This window comes from Nerophis ophidion, unplaced genomic scaffold (genome assembly GCF_033978795.1).
Source record: "Nerophis ophidion isolate RoL-2023_Sa unplaced genomic scaffold, RoL_Noph_v1.0 HiC_scaffold_323, whole genome shotgun sequence".
NCBI lineage: Eukaryota > Metazoa > Chordata > Actinopteri > Syngnathiformes > Syngnathidae > Nerophis > Nerophis ophidion.
Genome location: NW_026907245.1, coordinates 13,896 through 31,171, shown reverse-complemented (window position 1 = coordinate 31,171; position 17,276 = coordinate 13,896). Strand labels below are relative to the sequence as shown.

Sequence of the window (17,276 nt, the reverse complement as noted above, 5' to 3'; positions counted from 1 at the left end):
TACTACACAGGTGGCATATAAATGTACACACCTGCCCGTGAATATATATACGGTTATACACACGACTATGTCAGTAGTATATATAACACTCACGTATTAATACTATACGCACATAAACATAAGAATATATCTATATAATTTATAAGTGTTTGTATAAATTATATATATATAAATAAAATAAAATAAAATAAAATGTATACATATAAATATATATATGTATATATGTATATATATGTATATAAGAATATAAATGTGTACATATACATGTGTGTATATAAATATATAAATACAAGATAAAACATATGTATAAATACATATATGTAGGTATATAAATGATGTATGTATATACATATATATATAAATATAAAATATGTATGCATACATATATATATATATATATATATATGTATGTATATGTATGGGTATTTATATATATATACATATATATACATATATATGCATATATATACATATACATACATGTGTATATGTATATGCATGCAAGCACAAATATCTGTAAACTATAACACACTTGAGCAGCGTGAAAATATAAATGTGAACCCCCTCTTAGAGTTAAAACACATCTCGCTGTCGTAGTTTAATAATAAAGCATAACACTGAAGATGTTAAGACTGAACGATGATAGTTCCGATAGCACATAGGCTTGGTCCTAACTTTACTGTCAACTGTAACTAAATTTATACATGCAAGTATCTGCGCCCCCGTGAGGATGCCCTTTAATCTCTTTTGACATTAAGGAGCTGGTATCAGGCACACAATTGTAGCCCACTACGCCTTGCTAAGCCACACCCCCAAGGGTATTCAGCAGTGATTAATTTTGAGAGATAAGTGAAAACTTGACTCAGTTAAAGTTATTTAAAGGGTTGGTTAAACTCGTGCCAGCCACCGCGGTTATACGTGTAACCCAAGATGACAGAAACCGGCGTAAAGAGTGGTTAGGGAAAACAAGAACTAAAGCTGAACACCTTTTTGACCGTATAACGTATTCAAAATTAGAAAATCCATCACGAAAGTAGCTTTAACCCCCCCCCCCCCTGATTCCACGAAAGCTATTAAACAAACTGGGATTAGATACCCCACTATGCCTAGCAGTAAACTGATGAGTAGTTACACCCAACATCCGCCTGGGTATTACAAGCACCAGCTTAAAATCCAAAAGACCTGGCGGTGCTTTAAAACCCCCTAGAGGAGCCTGTTCTATAATCGATAACCCCCGTTCAACCTCACCCTCTTTTGCCATTACCGTTTGTATACCGCCGTCGTCAGCTTACCCTGTGAAGGGTTTATAGTGAGCACAATTGATTGAACCTTATACGTCAGGTCAAGGTGTAGCTTATAAGAGGGAAAGTAATGGGCTACATTCGCTCACCAGCGTATTACGAATGCAACCTGAAATCTCATGACTATGAAGGAGGATTTAGTAGTAAGGGAGAAATAGAGTATCCCCCTGAAGCAGGCGCTAAAGCACGCACACACCGCCCGTCACTCTCCCCTTTTCTACACAACGTTAAATAAACACCACTTAGAAAACTTAGGGGAGGCAAGTCGTAACATGGTAAGTGTACCGGAAGGTGTACTTGGCTTACTAGGGTATGGCTAAGAAGTTAAAGCTTCTCACTTACACCGAGACGACGCTTGTGCAAATCAAGCTACCCTAATACCTAAAAACTAGCCCAACCTTTAATAAGCAATCAAAATTAGGAATACCCCTAAAAGTATTAACAACTTTAAACAAAACATTTTTCCACTTTAGTATGGGAGACAAAAAAAGACATAGGCGCTATAGAATAAGTACCGTAAGGGAATGTTGAAAGAGGGTTGAAAAAGATCAATTAAGTTTAATAAAGCAAAGATTAACTCTTGTACCTTTTGCATCATGGTTTAGCCAGAATAATTTAAGCAAAGTGTACTTAAGTTTAAAACCCCGAAACCAGGTGAGCTACTTCAAGACAGCCTTTAAAGGGCTAACCCGTATCTGTGGCAATAGATTGGGGTGATCTTCAAGTAGAGGCGAAAAACCTATCGAACTTGGTTATAGCTGGTTGTCTAAGAAAAGAATAGAAGTTCAGCTCAACCCCACAATCGCATCACACATGTTTACCTAACTAAAGGCAGAGATTACTAGAGGTTGGAGTTAGTCAAAAGAGGTACAGCTCTTTTGATTAAAGAAACAGCTTTTTAGGGAGGTTAAAGGTTGAATATAAAGAATAATACCCAAGTGGGCCTAATGGCAGCCATCTTAAAGGAAAGCGTTAAAGCTCAAGTACTAAACACTCATCTATACCTATAATTACCCTTAAACCCCCAAATTTTATTAGACTTTCTTATCATATGATGAGAACAATAATGCTAATATGAGTAATCAGAGGATTAAGACCCTCTCTTAACACGAGTGTACATCGGAACGAACCCACACCGAAAATTAACGCACCTAATCAAAGAAGGAAATGCACATGAACTAATAAACAAGAAAACCCACCACACAACAAAGCGTTAACCCTACACCGGATTGTTAAATAAGAAAGACTAAAAGGAGAAGAAGGAACTCGGCAAATAATTTAAAAGCCTCGCCTGTTTACCAAAAACATCGCCTCTTGAACAATCAAAATAAGAGGTCCTGCCTGCCCGGTGACTATACGTTTAACGGCCGCAGTATTTTAACTGTGCGAAGGTAGCGCAATCACTTGTCTTTTAAATGGAGACCTGTATGAATGGCATGACGAGGGCTTAACTGTCTCCTTCTCCCGGTCAATGAAATTGATCTCCCCGTGCAGAAGCGGGGATAAAAACATAAGACGAGAAGACCCTGTGGAGCTTCTAGACACACAGAAGTTTATGTCAATTACATTCAATAAAATAATAAACTAAATAACACACTACTGAAAGTCTTTGGTTGGGGCGACTATGGGGAAATAAATAACCCCCATGAGGAAGAAAATGATTTCTTAAAGACAAGAGTTACGACTCAAAACATCAGAATATCTGACCTACATGATCCGGTAATACCGATCAACGAAACAAGTTACCCCAGGGATAACAGCGCAATCCCCTCCAAGAGTTCTTATCAACGAGGGGGTTTACGACCTCGATGTTGGATCAGGACATCCTAATGGTGCAGCCGCTATTAAGGGTTCGTTTGTTCAACGATTAAAGTCCTACGTGATCTGAGTTCAGACCGGAGTAATCCAGGTCAGCTTCTATCTATGAAACACCCCTCTTTAGTACGAAAGGACCAATAGGGGAGGGCCTATTTTAAAAAAACGCCTACCCCTTACCTGCTGAAACCATATCAAACAGCCGAAAGGAGAGCCTGCTATGCTTTAAATCAAAGCAATATTAAGGTGGCAGAGCCCGGTAATTGCAAAAGACCTAAGCTCTTTGAACAGAGGTTCAAATCCTCTCCTTAGTTATTAACCCTTATCCCACCACTTATCTGGTTCATCACATTTTTTACATTGTTCCCATTCTTCTATCCGTGGCATTTTTAACCTTGATTGAACGGAAGGTCTTAGGTTATATACAACTTCGTAAAGGCCCCAATGTAGTTGGCCCATATGGTGTTTTTCAACCAATCGCTGATGGGATTAAACTCTTTATTAAAGAACCAATTCGACCTTCATCCTCATCTTCGGCTCTTTTCATTTTCACTCCTATTTTAGCCCTCACATTGGCCCTGGTTTTGTGGGCCCCCATGCCTATGCCTTACCCTGTTTTAGATATAAACCTTACAATTTTATTTATTTTAGCTATCTCTAGCCTTGCTGTCTACTCCATCCTGGGCTCTGGTTGGTCTTCAAATTCAAAATATGCTCTGATCGGAGCCTTGCGAGCTGTTGCCCAAACGATTTCTTACGAGGTCAGCTTAGGCCTTATCTTACTGGCCTTTGTCATCCTAACCGGCGGTTTCACTCTACATATATTTTCCGCAACCCAGGAGGCCATTTGATTAATTATACCATCCTGACCTCTCGCCGCAATATGGTATGTCTCAACTCTTGCTGAGACTAACCGAACCCCTTTCGACCTTACAGAAGGTGAATCCGAATTAGTCTCAGGTTTTAATGTTGAATATGCAGGGGGCCCTTTCGCGTTGTTTTTTCTGGCAGAATATGCAAACATCCTTGTCATAAATACTTTGTCAGCAATCCTATTTCTTGGAACAACCACAATTCCAATAACTCCTTATCTAACCTCATCAGCTTTGATGATTAAGGCAGCCCTCCTCTCAATACTTTTTTTATGGGTCCGAGCTTCTTACCCTCGCTTTCGTTACGACCAATTAATACACTTAACATGAAAAAATTTTCTACCCCTCACCTTGGGCTTAATCATTCTACACATATCTTTACCCATCACTCTTGCAGGTTTACCCCCTCAGTACTAAGTGAGGAGTTATGCCTGAATTATAAGGACCACTTTGATAGAGTGCTTCATGGAGGTTAAAGTCCCCCTAACTCCTTAGGAAGAAGGGATTTGAACCCTGCTAAAGAGATCAAAACTCTTGGTGCTTCCGTTACACTACTACCTACAGTAAGGTAAGCTAAATAAGCTTTTGGGCCCATGCCCCAACAATGTGGGTTAAACTCCTACTTTTACTGATTAACCTCATCATTATCTCAGTAGTATTGTCATCCCTTTCTTTAGGCACAACATTGGTCTTCAGCAGCTCACATTGAATCTTAGCATGAATTGGTTTAGAGATTAACTCGCTAGCTATTTTACCCTTTATAACCCAACCCCATTTCTCTCGCCCTGTTGAGGCCTCCACTAAGTACTTCCTTGCCCAAGCCAGTGCATCTGCACTTATTCTATTCGCTATTGTATTTAATGCTTGAACAACTGGTGAATGATTTATCAATACAATATCTAATCCACTTGCAGTGGCCATAGCCATTGTAGGGTTAATAATAAAAATAGGAGTCGCCCCTCTCCACACTTGATTACCAGAAGTTATACAAGGGGTCACTTTACTAACCTGTTTAATTATATCTACTTGACAAAAACTAGCCCCCTTTGCCCTACTTGTTCAAGTGACACCTCCTGATTCAAAAATACTCTTAGTTATAGGACTCCTATCTATTCTTGTTGGAGGTTGAGGCGGGTTAAATCAAACCCAACTTCGTAAACTAATAGCTTATTCTTCGACTGCCCACATAGGCTGAGTTATTGTTATTTTACAGTTCTCTGAAACCATTGCTTTCCTTACATTAATTATCTATGCTATTATAACTTCTTCCGTTTTTATCTTGTTCGCCTTGAGCAAAGCTACAACCATTAATTCTTTATCAATCTCATGATCTAAAGCCCCTGTTATCACCACCCTAACTCCTTTCATTGTTTTATCACTAGGAGGTATACCACCTCTTACTGGCTTCGGACCAAAATGAATAATCTTACACACGCTTTCAACGTTCAACCTTCTTGTATTAGCAACATTTGCAGCCTTGTCTTCCTTAATCAGCCTGTATTTTTATCTACGTGTAGCTCACTCATTCGCCTTGGTCATTGCACCTAACTCTATAACTACGGCAACTTTATGACGTATCGTAAATTTACACTTAACACTATACTTTGCCATCCCCACTGTTTTAACACTAGTATTACTTCCGATTATTGTGTCGATTCTGAGCTCCTTTTTTTAACAAGAAGCGATTTAGGTTAACTAAACCAGGAGCCTTCAAAGCTCCCAATAGGAGTTAAAATCCCCTAATCCCTGATAAGACCTGCGAGTTACTATCCCACATCTACTGCATGCAAAGCAGATACTTTAATTAAGCTAAGGCCTTACTAGACAGGCAGGCCTTTATCCTACAAGATCCTAGTTAACAGCTAGGCGCCCAAGCAGCGAGCATCTGTCTACTTTCCCCCGCCTATAAGGCGGGAAGGCGGGGGAAAGCCCCGGCAGACGTTAGCCTGCTTCTTCAGATTTGCAATCTGACATGTTACACCCCAGAGCTTGACAAGAAGGGGGCTTAAACCCCTGTATGTGGGGTTACAATCCACCGCTTACTCAGCCATCTTACCTGTGATAATCTCTCGTTGACTGTTTTCCACTAACCACAAAGACATTGGTACCCTTTACTTCGTATTTGGTGCTTGAGCTGGCATAGTGGGCACAGCTCTTAGTCTTCTTATTCGAGCTGAGTTGAGTCAACCAGGCGCTCTACTCGGAGATGACCAAATCTATAATGTTACTGTAACTGCACATGCTTTTGTGATAATCTTTTTTATAGTAATACCTATTATAATTGGAGGGTTTGGAAATTGATTGATCCCATTAATAATCGGCGCTCCCGATATGGCATTTCCACGTATAAACAACATAAGCTTCTGACTTTTACCACCAGCCTTCCTTCTTCTATTAGCATCTGCAGCTGTAGAAGCCGGGGCTGGCACAGGGTGAACAGTCTACCCCCCTTTAGCCGGCAACCTTGCTCATTCTGGGGCCTCAGTTGATTTAACAATCTTCTCCCTTCACTTAGCAGGTGTCTCCTCAATTCTAGGGGCTATTAACTTTATTACAACTATTATTAACATAAAACCCCCCGCAATCACACAATACCAAACACCTTTATTTGTATGAGCGGTTCTCATTACAGCTGTCCTTCTTTTACTATCCCTGCCTGTTCTAGCAGCTGGCATTACCATACTTCTAACAGATCGAAATCTAAACACAACCTTCTTTGACCCTGCTGGAGGAGGGGACCCGATCCTTTACCAACATTTGTTTTGATTCTTTGGCCACCCCGAAGTATATATTCTTATTCTACCTGGGTTTGGTATAATCTCACATATTGTTACCCATTATGCTAATAAAAACGAACCCTTCGGGTATATAGGGATGGTTTGAGCAATGCTAGCTATTGGCCTTCTAGGCTTTATTGTGTGAGCACATCATATATTTACAGTTGGAATAGATGTGGACACCCGAGGCTACTTCACCTCTGCTACAATGATTATTGCTATTCCTACAGGTGTAAAGGTATTCAGCTGACTGGCCACCCTGCATGGCGGCTCAATTAAATGAGAAGCCCCCCTACTATGAGCTCTAGGTTTTATCTTTTTGTTTACAGTAGGCGGTTTAACAGGAATTATTTTAGCAAACTCTTCTTTAGATATTGTCTTACATGACACATATTACGTGGTTGCTCACTTTCACTACGTTCTTTCCATGGGGGCTGTGTTCGCAATTATAGGGGGGTTTGTTCACTGATTCCCTTTATTTACAGGCTTTACTCTTCACGAGGTATGGACTAAAGTACAGTTCATAGTCATGTTTTTAGGGGTTAACCTCACATTCTTCCCGCAACACTTCTTAGGCCTTGCAGGTATACCACGTCGCTACTCAGATTATCCAGATGCTTATACCCTTTGAAACTCTGTATCCTCGGTAGGCTCTCTGGTATCCCTTGTGGCAGTGATTATATTTCTTTTTATTATCTGAGAAGCATTTGCTGCTAAGCGGATTATGCACTATGTTCCACTCTCATCTACTAATGTAGAATGAATCCATGGCTGCCCTCCACCAAATCATACGTTTGAACAGCCTGCTTTCGTTCGAACCTTACCCGCTTAACGAGAAAGGAAGGAATCGAACCCCCGTAAAATGGTTTCAAGCCATTTTCATAACCACTATGATACTTTCTTACATAAGATGTTAGTAAAATATTACATTACCTTGTCAAGGTAAAATTGTGAGATAACCCCTTGCACACCTTAATTATGGCCCACCCTTCCCAAATAGGTTTTCAAGACGCAGCATCCCCTGTAATAGAAGAAATATTGTACTTTCATGACCATGCATTGATGGTCGTCTTCTTGATTAGCACAATAGTCCTTTATATTATTGTTCTCACAGTTTCAACTAAATTAACTAACAAAATCCTAATCGACTCTCAAGAAGTTGAAATTGTCTGAACGGTGCTTCCTGCTATCATCCTTTTATTAATTGCTCTACCATCATTACGTATCCTTTATATTATAGATGAGCTTTCTAACCCTTATTTAACAGTCAAAGCATTAGGACATCAATGGTACTGAAGCTATGAATACACTGATTATGAGAATTTAACCTTTGACTCATATATAATCCCAAATCAAGACCTAACTTCGTCTCAATTTCGTCTTCTTGAAGCAGACCATCGAATAGTTGTTCCTTTAGAGTCCCCTGTTCGAGTTTTAGTTACTGCAGAGGATGTACTTCACTCTTGAACAGTGCCCTCCTTAGGGGTTAAGATAGATGCTGTACCAGGTCGCCTAAATCAAACAACATTCACCTCTCTTCGCTCTGGTGTATTCTACGGACAATGTTCTGAGATCTGCGGCGCTAACCACAGCTTTATACCCATCGTTGTGGAGGCCGTACCTTTAGAGTACTTTGAAGGTTGATCTTCCCTAATTCTACAGGACGCCTCGTTAAGAAGCTAAACCGGGTTACAGCGTTAGCCTTTTAAGCTAAAAACTGGTGGTTCCCACCCACCCTTAACGTATGCCTCAATTAGACCCCTCTCCCTGATTTATAACTATGCTCTTTTCCTGATTCATTTTGATCTTTATTATTCCTGGTAAGGTTCTAAACTACATACTCCTTAATAACCCCACCCTTTTAAACTTTGAAGATATACAAAATGAACTTTGATGCTGACCATGATAGTAAGCCTTTTTGACCAGTTTATATCACCAATACTTCTTGGTGTACCATTAATTCTATTAGCTTTTACCCTTCCATGAACCCTCTTCCCTTCGTCCACACCTTTATGATTTAACACACGATTGGTTAACATTCAGTCAACTGCTTTTATGCGGTTCACACACCAAATTCTTCAACCCCTTAATCAACCAGGACATAAGTGGGCCTTAATTTTAACCTCCTTGATACTATACTTAATTACATTAAACCTTTTGGGTATGCTCCCTTACACCTATACCCCAACAACACAGCTTTCCCACAACCTGGGTTTAGCTGTACCTATTTGGTTGGCCACAGTAATCACAGGGGTACGCAATAGTACAACCAATGCTCTAGCACATCTACTCCCTCCAGCTACCCCTGTTGCTCTGATCCCCGCTCTTGTAATCATTGAAACAATTAGCCTATTTATTCGACCTTTAGCGTTAGGTGTACGACTAACTGCTAATCTGACAGCAGGTCACCTTTTAATATATCTCATAGGCGCTGGAGCATTTGCTCTCTCCTCTATTATACCTCCTGTAGCCGGTGTTACATTAGCTATTATGCTTTTACTAACCCTTTTAGAGTTTGCCGTGGCCATGATTCAAGCTTATGTTTTCGTACTTCTACTGAGCCTTTATTTACAAGAAAATATCTAATGACCCATCAGGCACACCCTTACCATATAGTTGATCCCAGCCCTTGACCACTAACAGGCGCAATTGGCGCCCTTTTATTAACATCAGGCCTAGCAATTTGATTCCACTTCAACTCTCACGCTCTCTTAACCATCGGAGTTGTTACCCTTTTACTAACTATATATCAATGATGACGAGACATTATCCGCGAAAGTACTTTTTTAGGCCACCATACCCCCCCTGTACAAAAAGGCTTGCGCTATGGGATAATCTTGTTTATTACTTCAGAAGTATTCTTTTTTCTAGGTTTTTTCTGAGCTTTTTACCACTCTAGTTTGGCCCCTACCCCAGAACTGGGCGGATGTTGACCACCTTCTGGAATCACCACCCTCAACCCATTTGAGGTACCCCTTCTGAACACGGCAGTCCTATTAGCATCCGGTGTAACAGTAACCTGGGCTCACCATAGTATTATAGCTGGTGAGCGTACCCAAGCTATTCAATCCCTCACTTTAACAATTCTATTGGGGTTTTACTTCACCTTTCTTCAAGCTATGGAGTACTATGAAGCCCCTTTTACAATTGCTGACGGTGTTTACGGGTCTACTTTTTTTGTAGCCACAGGCTTCCACGGTCTTCACGTAATTATCGGATCCACATTCCTAGCAGTCTGCCTTATACGACAAATCCAATACCACTTCACATCTCAACACCACTTTGGATTTGAAGCTGCTGCCTGGTACTGACACTTCGTAGATGTAGTTTGATTATTCCTCTATATCTCAATCTACTGATGAGGGTCCTAATCTTTCTAGTATCACTTTAGTATATGTGACTTCCACTCACTTGGACTTGGTTAAAACCCAAGGAAAGATAATTAACCTTATTACTACAACTTTACTAATTACTTCTGCCCTATCTATAATTTTAGCTCTTATTTCATTCTGGTTGCCTCAGATAAACCCGGATTTAGAAAAACTTTCCCCTTACGAATGCGGGTTTGACCCGCTTGGGTCAGCACGCCTACCTTTTTCTATTCGCTTTTTCTTAGTTGCAATTTTATTCCTTCTGTTTGACCTAGAGATTGCACTTCTACTTCCTCTTCCTTGGGGGAATCAACTTCTTTTCCCTCTTCATACCTTAATCTGGGCTTCTGTGGTAATCATGCTTTTAACACTTGGATTAATTTATGAGTGAGTTCAAGGAGGCTTAGAGTGAGCAGAATAAGTGCTTAGTTTAAACAAAACATTTGATTTCGGCTCAAAAAACGCGGTTAAAGTCCTCAAGCATTTAAAATGACAGCGATCCACCTAGTTATCTCAAACTGCTTCCTACTGGGGTTAATCGGCCTATCATTTCACCGAACCCATCTATTATCAGCCCTCCTCTGCCTCGAGGGAATAATACTTTCACTTTTCTTAGCTATTTCTATTTGAACTTTACAATTAGACTCACCTAATCTATCGTCAGCCCCAATACTACTTCTAGCATTTTCAGCATGTGAAGCAGCAGTAGGATTGTCCCTTCTTGTGGCCACTTCTCGTACACATAACTCTGATCACTTAAAAACCTTAAATATCCTACAATGTTAAAAATCTTGATCCCAACACTAATACTTCTACCCACTATTTGATTAACTCCTTTTAAATGACTTTGATCCGCAACTCTAACTCATAGTGCTACTATTACATTAATTAGTCTATACTGATTAAAAACATGTGAGACAGGGTGAACAGAAACCGGTGTACTTTTAGCAACAGATTCAATCTCAACCCCATACTTAGCCCTTTCTTGCTGGTTAACACCTTTGATGATCTTAGCAAGCCAGTACCATATATTGGATAACCCTCACCCCCAGCAACGGGTGTTTCTTATAACTCTAGTTACCCTTCAGATCCTTTTAATTTTAGCATTTAGTGCTTGTAATTTAATTGTATTTTATCTAATGTTCGAGGCCACCATTATCCCTATTATCTTAATTACTACACGATGAGGTAATCAACCGGAACGCCTAAAAGCAGGTGATTACTTAGTATTTTACACTTTAGTCGGGTCTTTGCCCCTCCTTGTGGTCCTGTTACTAATAGAAAATATTACAGGAAGCTTATCTTTGCTTATCGAATACATCCCTTTTGTCACAGACACAACTATTGCAAGTAAATTCCTGTGAGCAGCTACAACTTTAAGTTTTTTAGTTAAAATGCCGATATATGGTGTTCATTTATGACTTCCTAAAGCCCATGTAGAGGCCCCGATCGCAGGATCTATAGTTTTAGCGGCTGTGCTTTTAAAACTGGGGGGCTACGGGCTAATTCGAGTTATGGACCTCTTAGGCCCTAATTCCAAAGGATTTGCTTTACCATTTATTGTTATTGCCCTTTGAGGTGCTGTAATAGCAGGATCTATCTGCATACGGCAAACAGATATTAAAGCCTTAATCGCATATTCTTCTGTAAGCCATATGGGTATAGTTATCGCTGCTATCCTTATCCAAACCCCTTGAGCACTTAAGGGGGCAATAATTTTGATATTCGCCCACGGCCTTGTCTCTGCATCATTGTTTTGTCTAGCTAATTTTTACTACGAGCGAACTAACAGTCGGACTTTGCTTTTAGCTCGAGGTATACAAGTAATCTTCCCATTTTTAGGCGCATGATGACTTTTAAGTATCCTGGCCAATGTAGCTCTTCCACCTTTGCCAAATTACTCAGCAGAATTATTTATTGCTACTTCTTTATTTAAATGATCACCTTGAACTTTCGTATTCGTTGCATTAGGGTTGTTTATTACTGCTGTATATTCTTTCTTTATATTCCTTATCTCCCAACGGGGCCCGGTTTCCCAACAATTCATCGAACAAGATTTAGCTTCAATACGTGAACACTTGCTTACTGCCATTGTTCTTCTTCCATTAGTGTTCCTTATCTTCAAACCCCATTTAATTTGAGGTTTTAACCATTGTAGGTGTAGTTTAATTAAAACATTAGATTGTGATTCTGAAAAAAAAGGTTGAAGTCCTTTCACCCACCGAGAGAGAAGAGAAAAAACAAAAACTGCTAATATTTGTATCTTTGGTTAGACTCCAAAGCTCACTCGCATACTTTTATAGGACAATAGTCTGTCCATTGGTCTTAGGAGCCAACACCTCTTGGTGCAAATCCAAGTAGAAGTTATGCACCCTACCCCCCTAATTTTAACATCCGCCCTTCTTATCATTTTTGCTCTTCTTACTTACCCAGTTTTAACCACCTTTTCCCCTAACCCTTTACCACAAAGCTGGTCATCAACACATGTTAAATCTGCAGTTAAGATATCATTTTTTACTAGCCTCATCCCCCTTATTATTTTTCTGAATGATGGGAGTGAAGCTATTATCACCTCATTCACATGAATAAGCTTGTCAACATTTGACATTACTCTTAGCTTCAAATTTGATATATACTCAATTATTTTCACCCCCGTTGCTCTTTACGTCACCTGATCAATCTTGGAATTTGCCTTTTGATATATACACTCGGACCCTGCTATAAATCGATTCTTTAAATACCTCCTTATCTTCCTAATTGCAATAATTATCTTAGTAACAGCTAACAATATATTCCAATTATTTATTGGCTGAGAAGGGGTAGGCATCATATCTTTCCTGCTTATCGGCTGATGGTATGGGCGAGCGGATGCAAATACAGCAGCATTGCAAGCAGTACTTTATAATCGTATTGGTGACGCAGGCTTGATCCTTGCCATGGCTTGAATAGCAATAAACCTTAACTCGTGGGATATTCATCAAATTATCTCACTCTCTAAAGACATAGACCTCTCTCTCCCGCTTGTTGGTCTTATTTTGGCCGCTATGGGTAAATCCGCTCAATTCAGTCTTCACCCTTGATTACCTTCTGCAATAGAAGGCCCTACCCCAGTTTCCGCTTTACTCCACTCAAGCACTATGGTTGTAGCAGGTATTTTTTTAATAATCCGCATAACCCCTTTAATGCAAAATAACCCAGCAGCTATAACACTTTGCCTATGTCTTGGTGCATTAACAACCCTCTTTACAGCAATCTGCGCCCTGACACAAAATGATATTAAGAAGATCATTGCATTTTCTACATCAAGCCAGCTTGGCCTTATAATAGTAACTATTGGACTCAACCAACCACATCTCGCTTTTCTACACATTTGCACACATGCCTTCTTTAAAGCTATATTATTCCTTTGCTCAGGCTCCATTATCCATGCTCTAAATGATGAGCAGGATATCCGTAAAATAGGGGGTATACACCGCTTAGTCCCTTTCACTTCATCCTCAATAGCATTAGGAAGTTTAGCATTAACGGGGATACCTTTCCTATCAGGTTTCTTTTCGAAAGACCCAATCATTGAAGCCTTAAATAACTCATACCTGAACGCCTGAGCCCTCCTCATTACACTTTTTGCTACTTCACTTACAGCCGTATACAGCCTTCGTATTATCTTTTTTGTATGCATAGGAAACCCTCGATTCAACGCGCTATCGCCTATCAATGAAAATAACCCTTCGGTTATTAACCCTATTTTACGCTTAGCATTAGGAAGTGTTGTAGCCGGCTTACTTATTTACACAAATATACCAGTTTCAAAAACCCCTGTGATAACTATACCTATATTTAGTAAGGTGGCAGCCATTCTTGTTACTATTACAGGCCTTCTGGTAGCATTAGACCTTGCTTCGATAACCCATAAACAAACCATTATACCCCGGTACATGCCCCCCTATCGCTTCTCTAACTCATTAGCCTTTTTCCCGATTATTAATCATCGGATTTTTCCTACAAAAGTGTATGGTTTTGGACAAAAAATTGCCACCCGAACAATAGACCTAGTTTGGCTAGAGAAATATGGACCTAAAGCCGTAGTGTCTGTTAACACCACTTTAGCCCCTGTGGTTAGTAACGCACAAAAGGGCTCAATTAAAACCTATATAATATCGTTATTACTAACCCTATTTTTAACTGTATTGATTTTTAACCTTTAAATAGCACGTAAAGATCCTCGCTCAAACCCACGTGTTAACTCTAAAACAACAAACAATGTAAGCAATAGGGCTCAAGCACTAATAATTAGTATTCAACGACCTGATAAATACATTATACCTACTCCACACGTATCCTGGCGTAATAACCCTAAACTTCCTATTTCTTCCAAAGGTATAATAAGCACCTCGAACCACCCACTTCAACAATAGCCGAAAGAAACTACTACTATTAATAAGTAAAGTACTATGCGGCTAAATACAGGTCAACTACCCCAGCCTTCAGGGTACTGTTCAGCAGCCAAAGCTGCTGAATAAGCAAAAACAACTAATATCCCACCTAAGTAAATTAGAAATAAAACAAGCGATAAGAAAGAACCCCCGAAGTACGCCACTAACCCACAACCTGCCCCAGCAGCAAATACTACACCTAGGGCAGCGAAATATGGAGAGGGATTTGAAGCTACGGCAGCAAACCCCAAAATCAAACTAATTAATAAAACTATTAAAACATATGTCATTGTTTATACTCGGATTTTAACCAAAACCAGTGGCTTGAAAAACCACCGTTGTAATTCAACTATATAAACTAATGGCCAACCTACGCAAAACTCACCCCCTGTTAAAAATCGCCAATGATGCTCTGGTAGATCTACCCACCCCCTCAAATATCTCCCTTTGATGAAACTTCGGCTCCCTTTTAGGACTTTGCCTGATCTCTCAGATTGTAACTGGCCTCTTCTTGGCAATACACTACACCTCTGATATTGCTACCGCTTTTTCATCAGTCACCCATATCTGCCGAGATGTTAACTATGGCTGACTAATTCGCAATATACATGCTAATGGTGCCTCATTCTTTTTCATTTGTATTTACCTCCACATTGCTCGAGGGTTATATTACGGGTCCTACCTTTACAAAGAGACCTGAAATATTGGTGTAATACTTCTAGTTCTTGTAATAGCAACAGCTTTCGTAGGTTATGTTTTACCTTGAGGACAAATATCGTTTTGAGGTGCTACCGTTATCACTAACCTTTTGTCTGCTGTGCCTTATGTAGGCACTGATTTAGTACAGTGGATTTGAGGGGGTTTCTCTGTGGATAACGCTACTTTGAACCGATTTTTTACATTTCACTTCCTACTCCCATTTATAGTATTAGCTGCCACCCTTGTTCACCTTCTATTTTTACATGAAACAGGTTCTAATAACCCCGCGGGATTGAACTCAGATGTAGACAAGATCTCCTTCCACCCGTACTTTTCCTTCAAAGATCTTTTAGGGTTCGCAGCACTGATGTTATCACTCGTTGCCTTGGCTTTATTTTTACCCTATTTACTAGGAGATCCTGATAATTTCACACCCGCCAACCCTTTAGTTACCCCTACTCATATTAAACCAGAGTGATACTTTTTATTCGCATACGCCATCCTTCGATCCATCCCTAATAAGTTAGGAGGTGTGTTAGCCTTACTATCAGCTATCCTGGTATTAGCACTTGTCCCCTTCCTACACACCTCTAAACACCGAGGGTTGACATTCCGCCCACTCACACAAGCTCTGTTTTGATTACTAGTTGCCGATGTTATAATCTTAACATGAATTGGAGGAATACCTGCTGAACCTCCTTACATTATCGTTGGGCAGCTGGCCTCAATCGCTTATTTTTCGATCTTCCTAGTACTAATGCCCTCAGCAGGGTATATTGAAAACAGCATACTCGAATGAGAATGCAAGGGTAGCTCAACCCTAGAGCGTCGGTTTTGTAAGCCGGAGGTCGGAAGTTAAAGCCCTCCCCCCTGCTCAGAAAAAAGCGACGTCAGCGCTTACCTCTAGCCCCCAAAGCTAGTGTTCTGTTAAACTATTCTCTGGAAATGCATAATTTTATATATGAGTATATATATATATATATACATCTGTATTAAATAATATCACTATGTATTAAAAGCATAAAAATCTTGTAACCATTCAGGGTTAATAATAAATAAGGTATACATAGACATATATGTATTAAAACCATTAATTTATTTAAAACATCGTAATCTCAATAAATCAACTAAGGTGTACTAAATACACTAATGAAGTAGGAACACAGATTAATTGGGTAATGAGAGATTTAAGAATCCATACAACAATAATAAGTAAACTCTACCAAGTAGTCTACACTTTATTAAATTAACCATTGGTTGGCACTAAGAACCTACCATCCGACGATACCTTAATGCTAACGGTTATTGAAGGTGAGGGACAAGTATTCGTGGGGGTCGCTCACAGTGAATTATTCCTGGCATTTGGTTCCTACCTCAGGTCCATTTACTGCGTTACTCCCCACACTTTCATTGACGCTAGCATAAGTTAATGTTGATAATCATACGACTCGTTACCCAGCTACCCGGGGGATTCACTCCAGTGGGTAAGGGGTTCCTTTTTTTTTTTTCCTTTCATCTGGCATTTCAGAGTGCACACGGTACTAGTTGACAAGGGTGTACATTTTCTTGAACGAAATACTAATGATGAATGTTGAAAGGATATTATTATAAGAGTAGCATATTTCTCTTTCAAGAGCATAATAGTGATTTTTTAATCCTATTTATTCCTTTATCCCCCCTTTCTTGGTTTTATTAGGGGGTAATCCCCCCTACCCCCCTTATTTTTGGGTGTGTGAATAAATAAAAAAATGTATATATATAAATATAAAATAAAATAAATATATATATATATATAAATATAAAATAAAATAAATATATATATATAAATATAAAATAAAATAAATATATATATATAAATATAAAATAAAATAAATATATATATATATATATATATATATATAAATAAAAGTACACATGTATACTACACAGGTGGCATATAAATGTACACACCTGCCCGTGAATGTATATATGGTTATACACACGACTATGTCAGTAGTATATATAACAC

General features: G+C 39.3%; 8 protein-coding genes across 8 annotated transcripts; all 8 read left to right on the top strand.

Moving 5' to 3' along the window:
* Positions 1-3,403: 3,403 nt before the first annotated feature.
* LOC133548008 (NADH-ubiquinone oxidoreductase chain 1-like) lies at positions 3,404-7,674 on the top strand (the record flags this gene model as incomplete). Its single annotated transcript, XM_061893456.1, is given in 1 exon segment — positions 3,404-7,674. A coding segment is annotated over 1 exon segment (1,002 nt), but the record flags the coding sequence as incomplete, so codon positions are not given.
* LOC133547987 (NADH-ubiquinone oxidoreductase chain 2-like) lies at positions 4,454-7,674 on the top strand. Its single transcript, XM_061893436.1, is given in 2 exon segments — positions 4,454-4,459; positions 4,782-7,674. Coding segments are annotated over 2 exon segments (633 nt in total). The 3' UTR covers positions 5,409-7,674.
* On the top strand, positions 5,558-7,674 carry LOC133547986 (cytochrome c oxidase subunit 1-like). The gene is given in 2 exon segments (XM_061893435.1): positions 5,558-5,567; positions 6,036-7,674. Coding segments are annotated over 2 exon segments (1,572 nt in total). The 3' UTR covers positions 7,598-7,674.
* A 50-nt stretch (positions 7,675-7,724) lies between these two features.
* Positions 7,725-8,434, top strand: LOC133548005 (cytochrome c oxidase subunit 2-like). Its single transcript, XM_061893452.1, is given in 1 exon segment — positions 7,725-8,434. A coding segment is annotated over 1 exon segment (666 nt). The 5' UTR covers positions 7,725-7,743; the 3' UTR covers positions 8,410-8,434.
* A 224-nt stretch (positions 8,435-8,658) lies between these two features.
* On the top strand, positions 8,659-10,136 carry LOC133548002 (ATP synthase subunit a-like). Its single transcript, XM_061893449.1, is given in 1 exon segment — positions 8,659-10,136. A coding segment is annotated over 1 exon segment (693 nt). The 3' UTR covers positions 9,352-10,136.
* Positions 10,137-10,296: 160 nt separating this feature from the next.
* LOC133547994 (NADH-ubiquinone oxidoreductase chain 4-like) lies at positions 10,297-16,071 on the top strand. Its single transcript, XM_061893442.1, is given in 1 exon segment — positions 10,297-16,071. A coding segment is annotated over 1 exon segment (1,071 nt). The 5' UTR covers positions 10,297-10,915; the 3' UTR covers positions 11,987-16,071.
* Positions 12,503-16,071, top strand: LOC133547992 (NADH-ubiquinone oxidoreductase chain 5-like). The gene is given in 1 exon segment (XM_061893440.1): positions 12,503-16,071. A coding segment is annotated over 1 exon segment (1,839 nt). The 3' UTR covers positions 14,342-16,071.
* LOC133548000 (cytochrome b-like) lies at positions 14,931-16,071 on the top strand. Its single transcript, XM_061893446.1, is given in 1 exon segment — positions 14,931-16,071. A coding segment is annotated over 1 exon segment (816 nt). The 3' UTR covers positions 15,747-16,071.
* Positions 16,072-17,276: the final 1,205 nt, after the last annotated feature.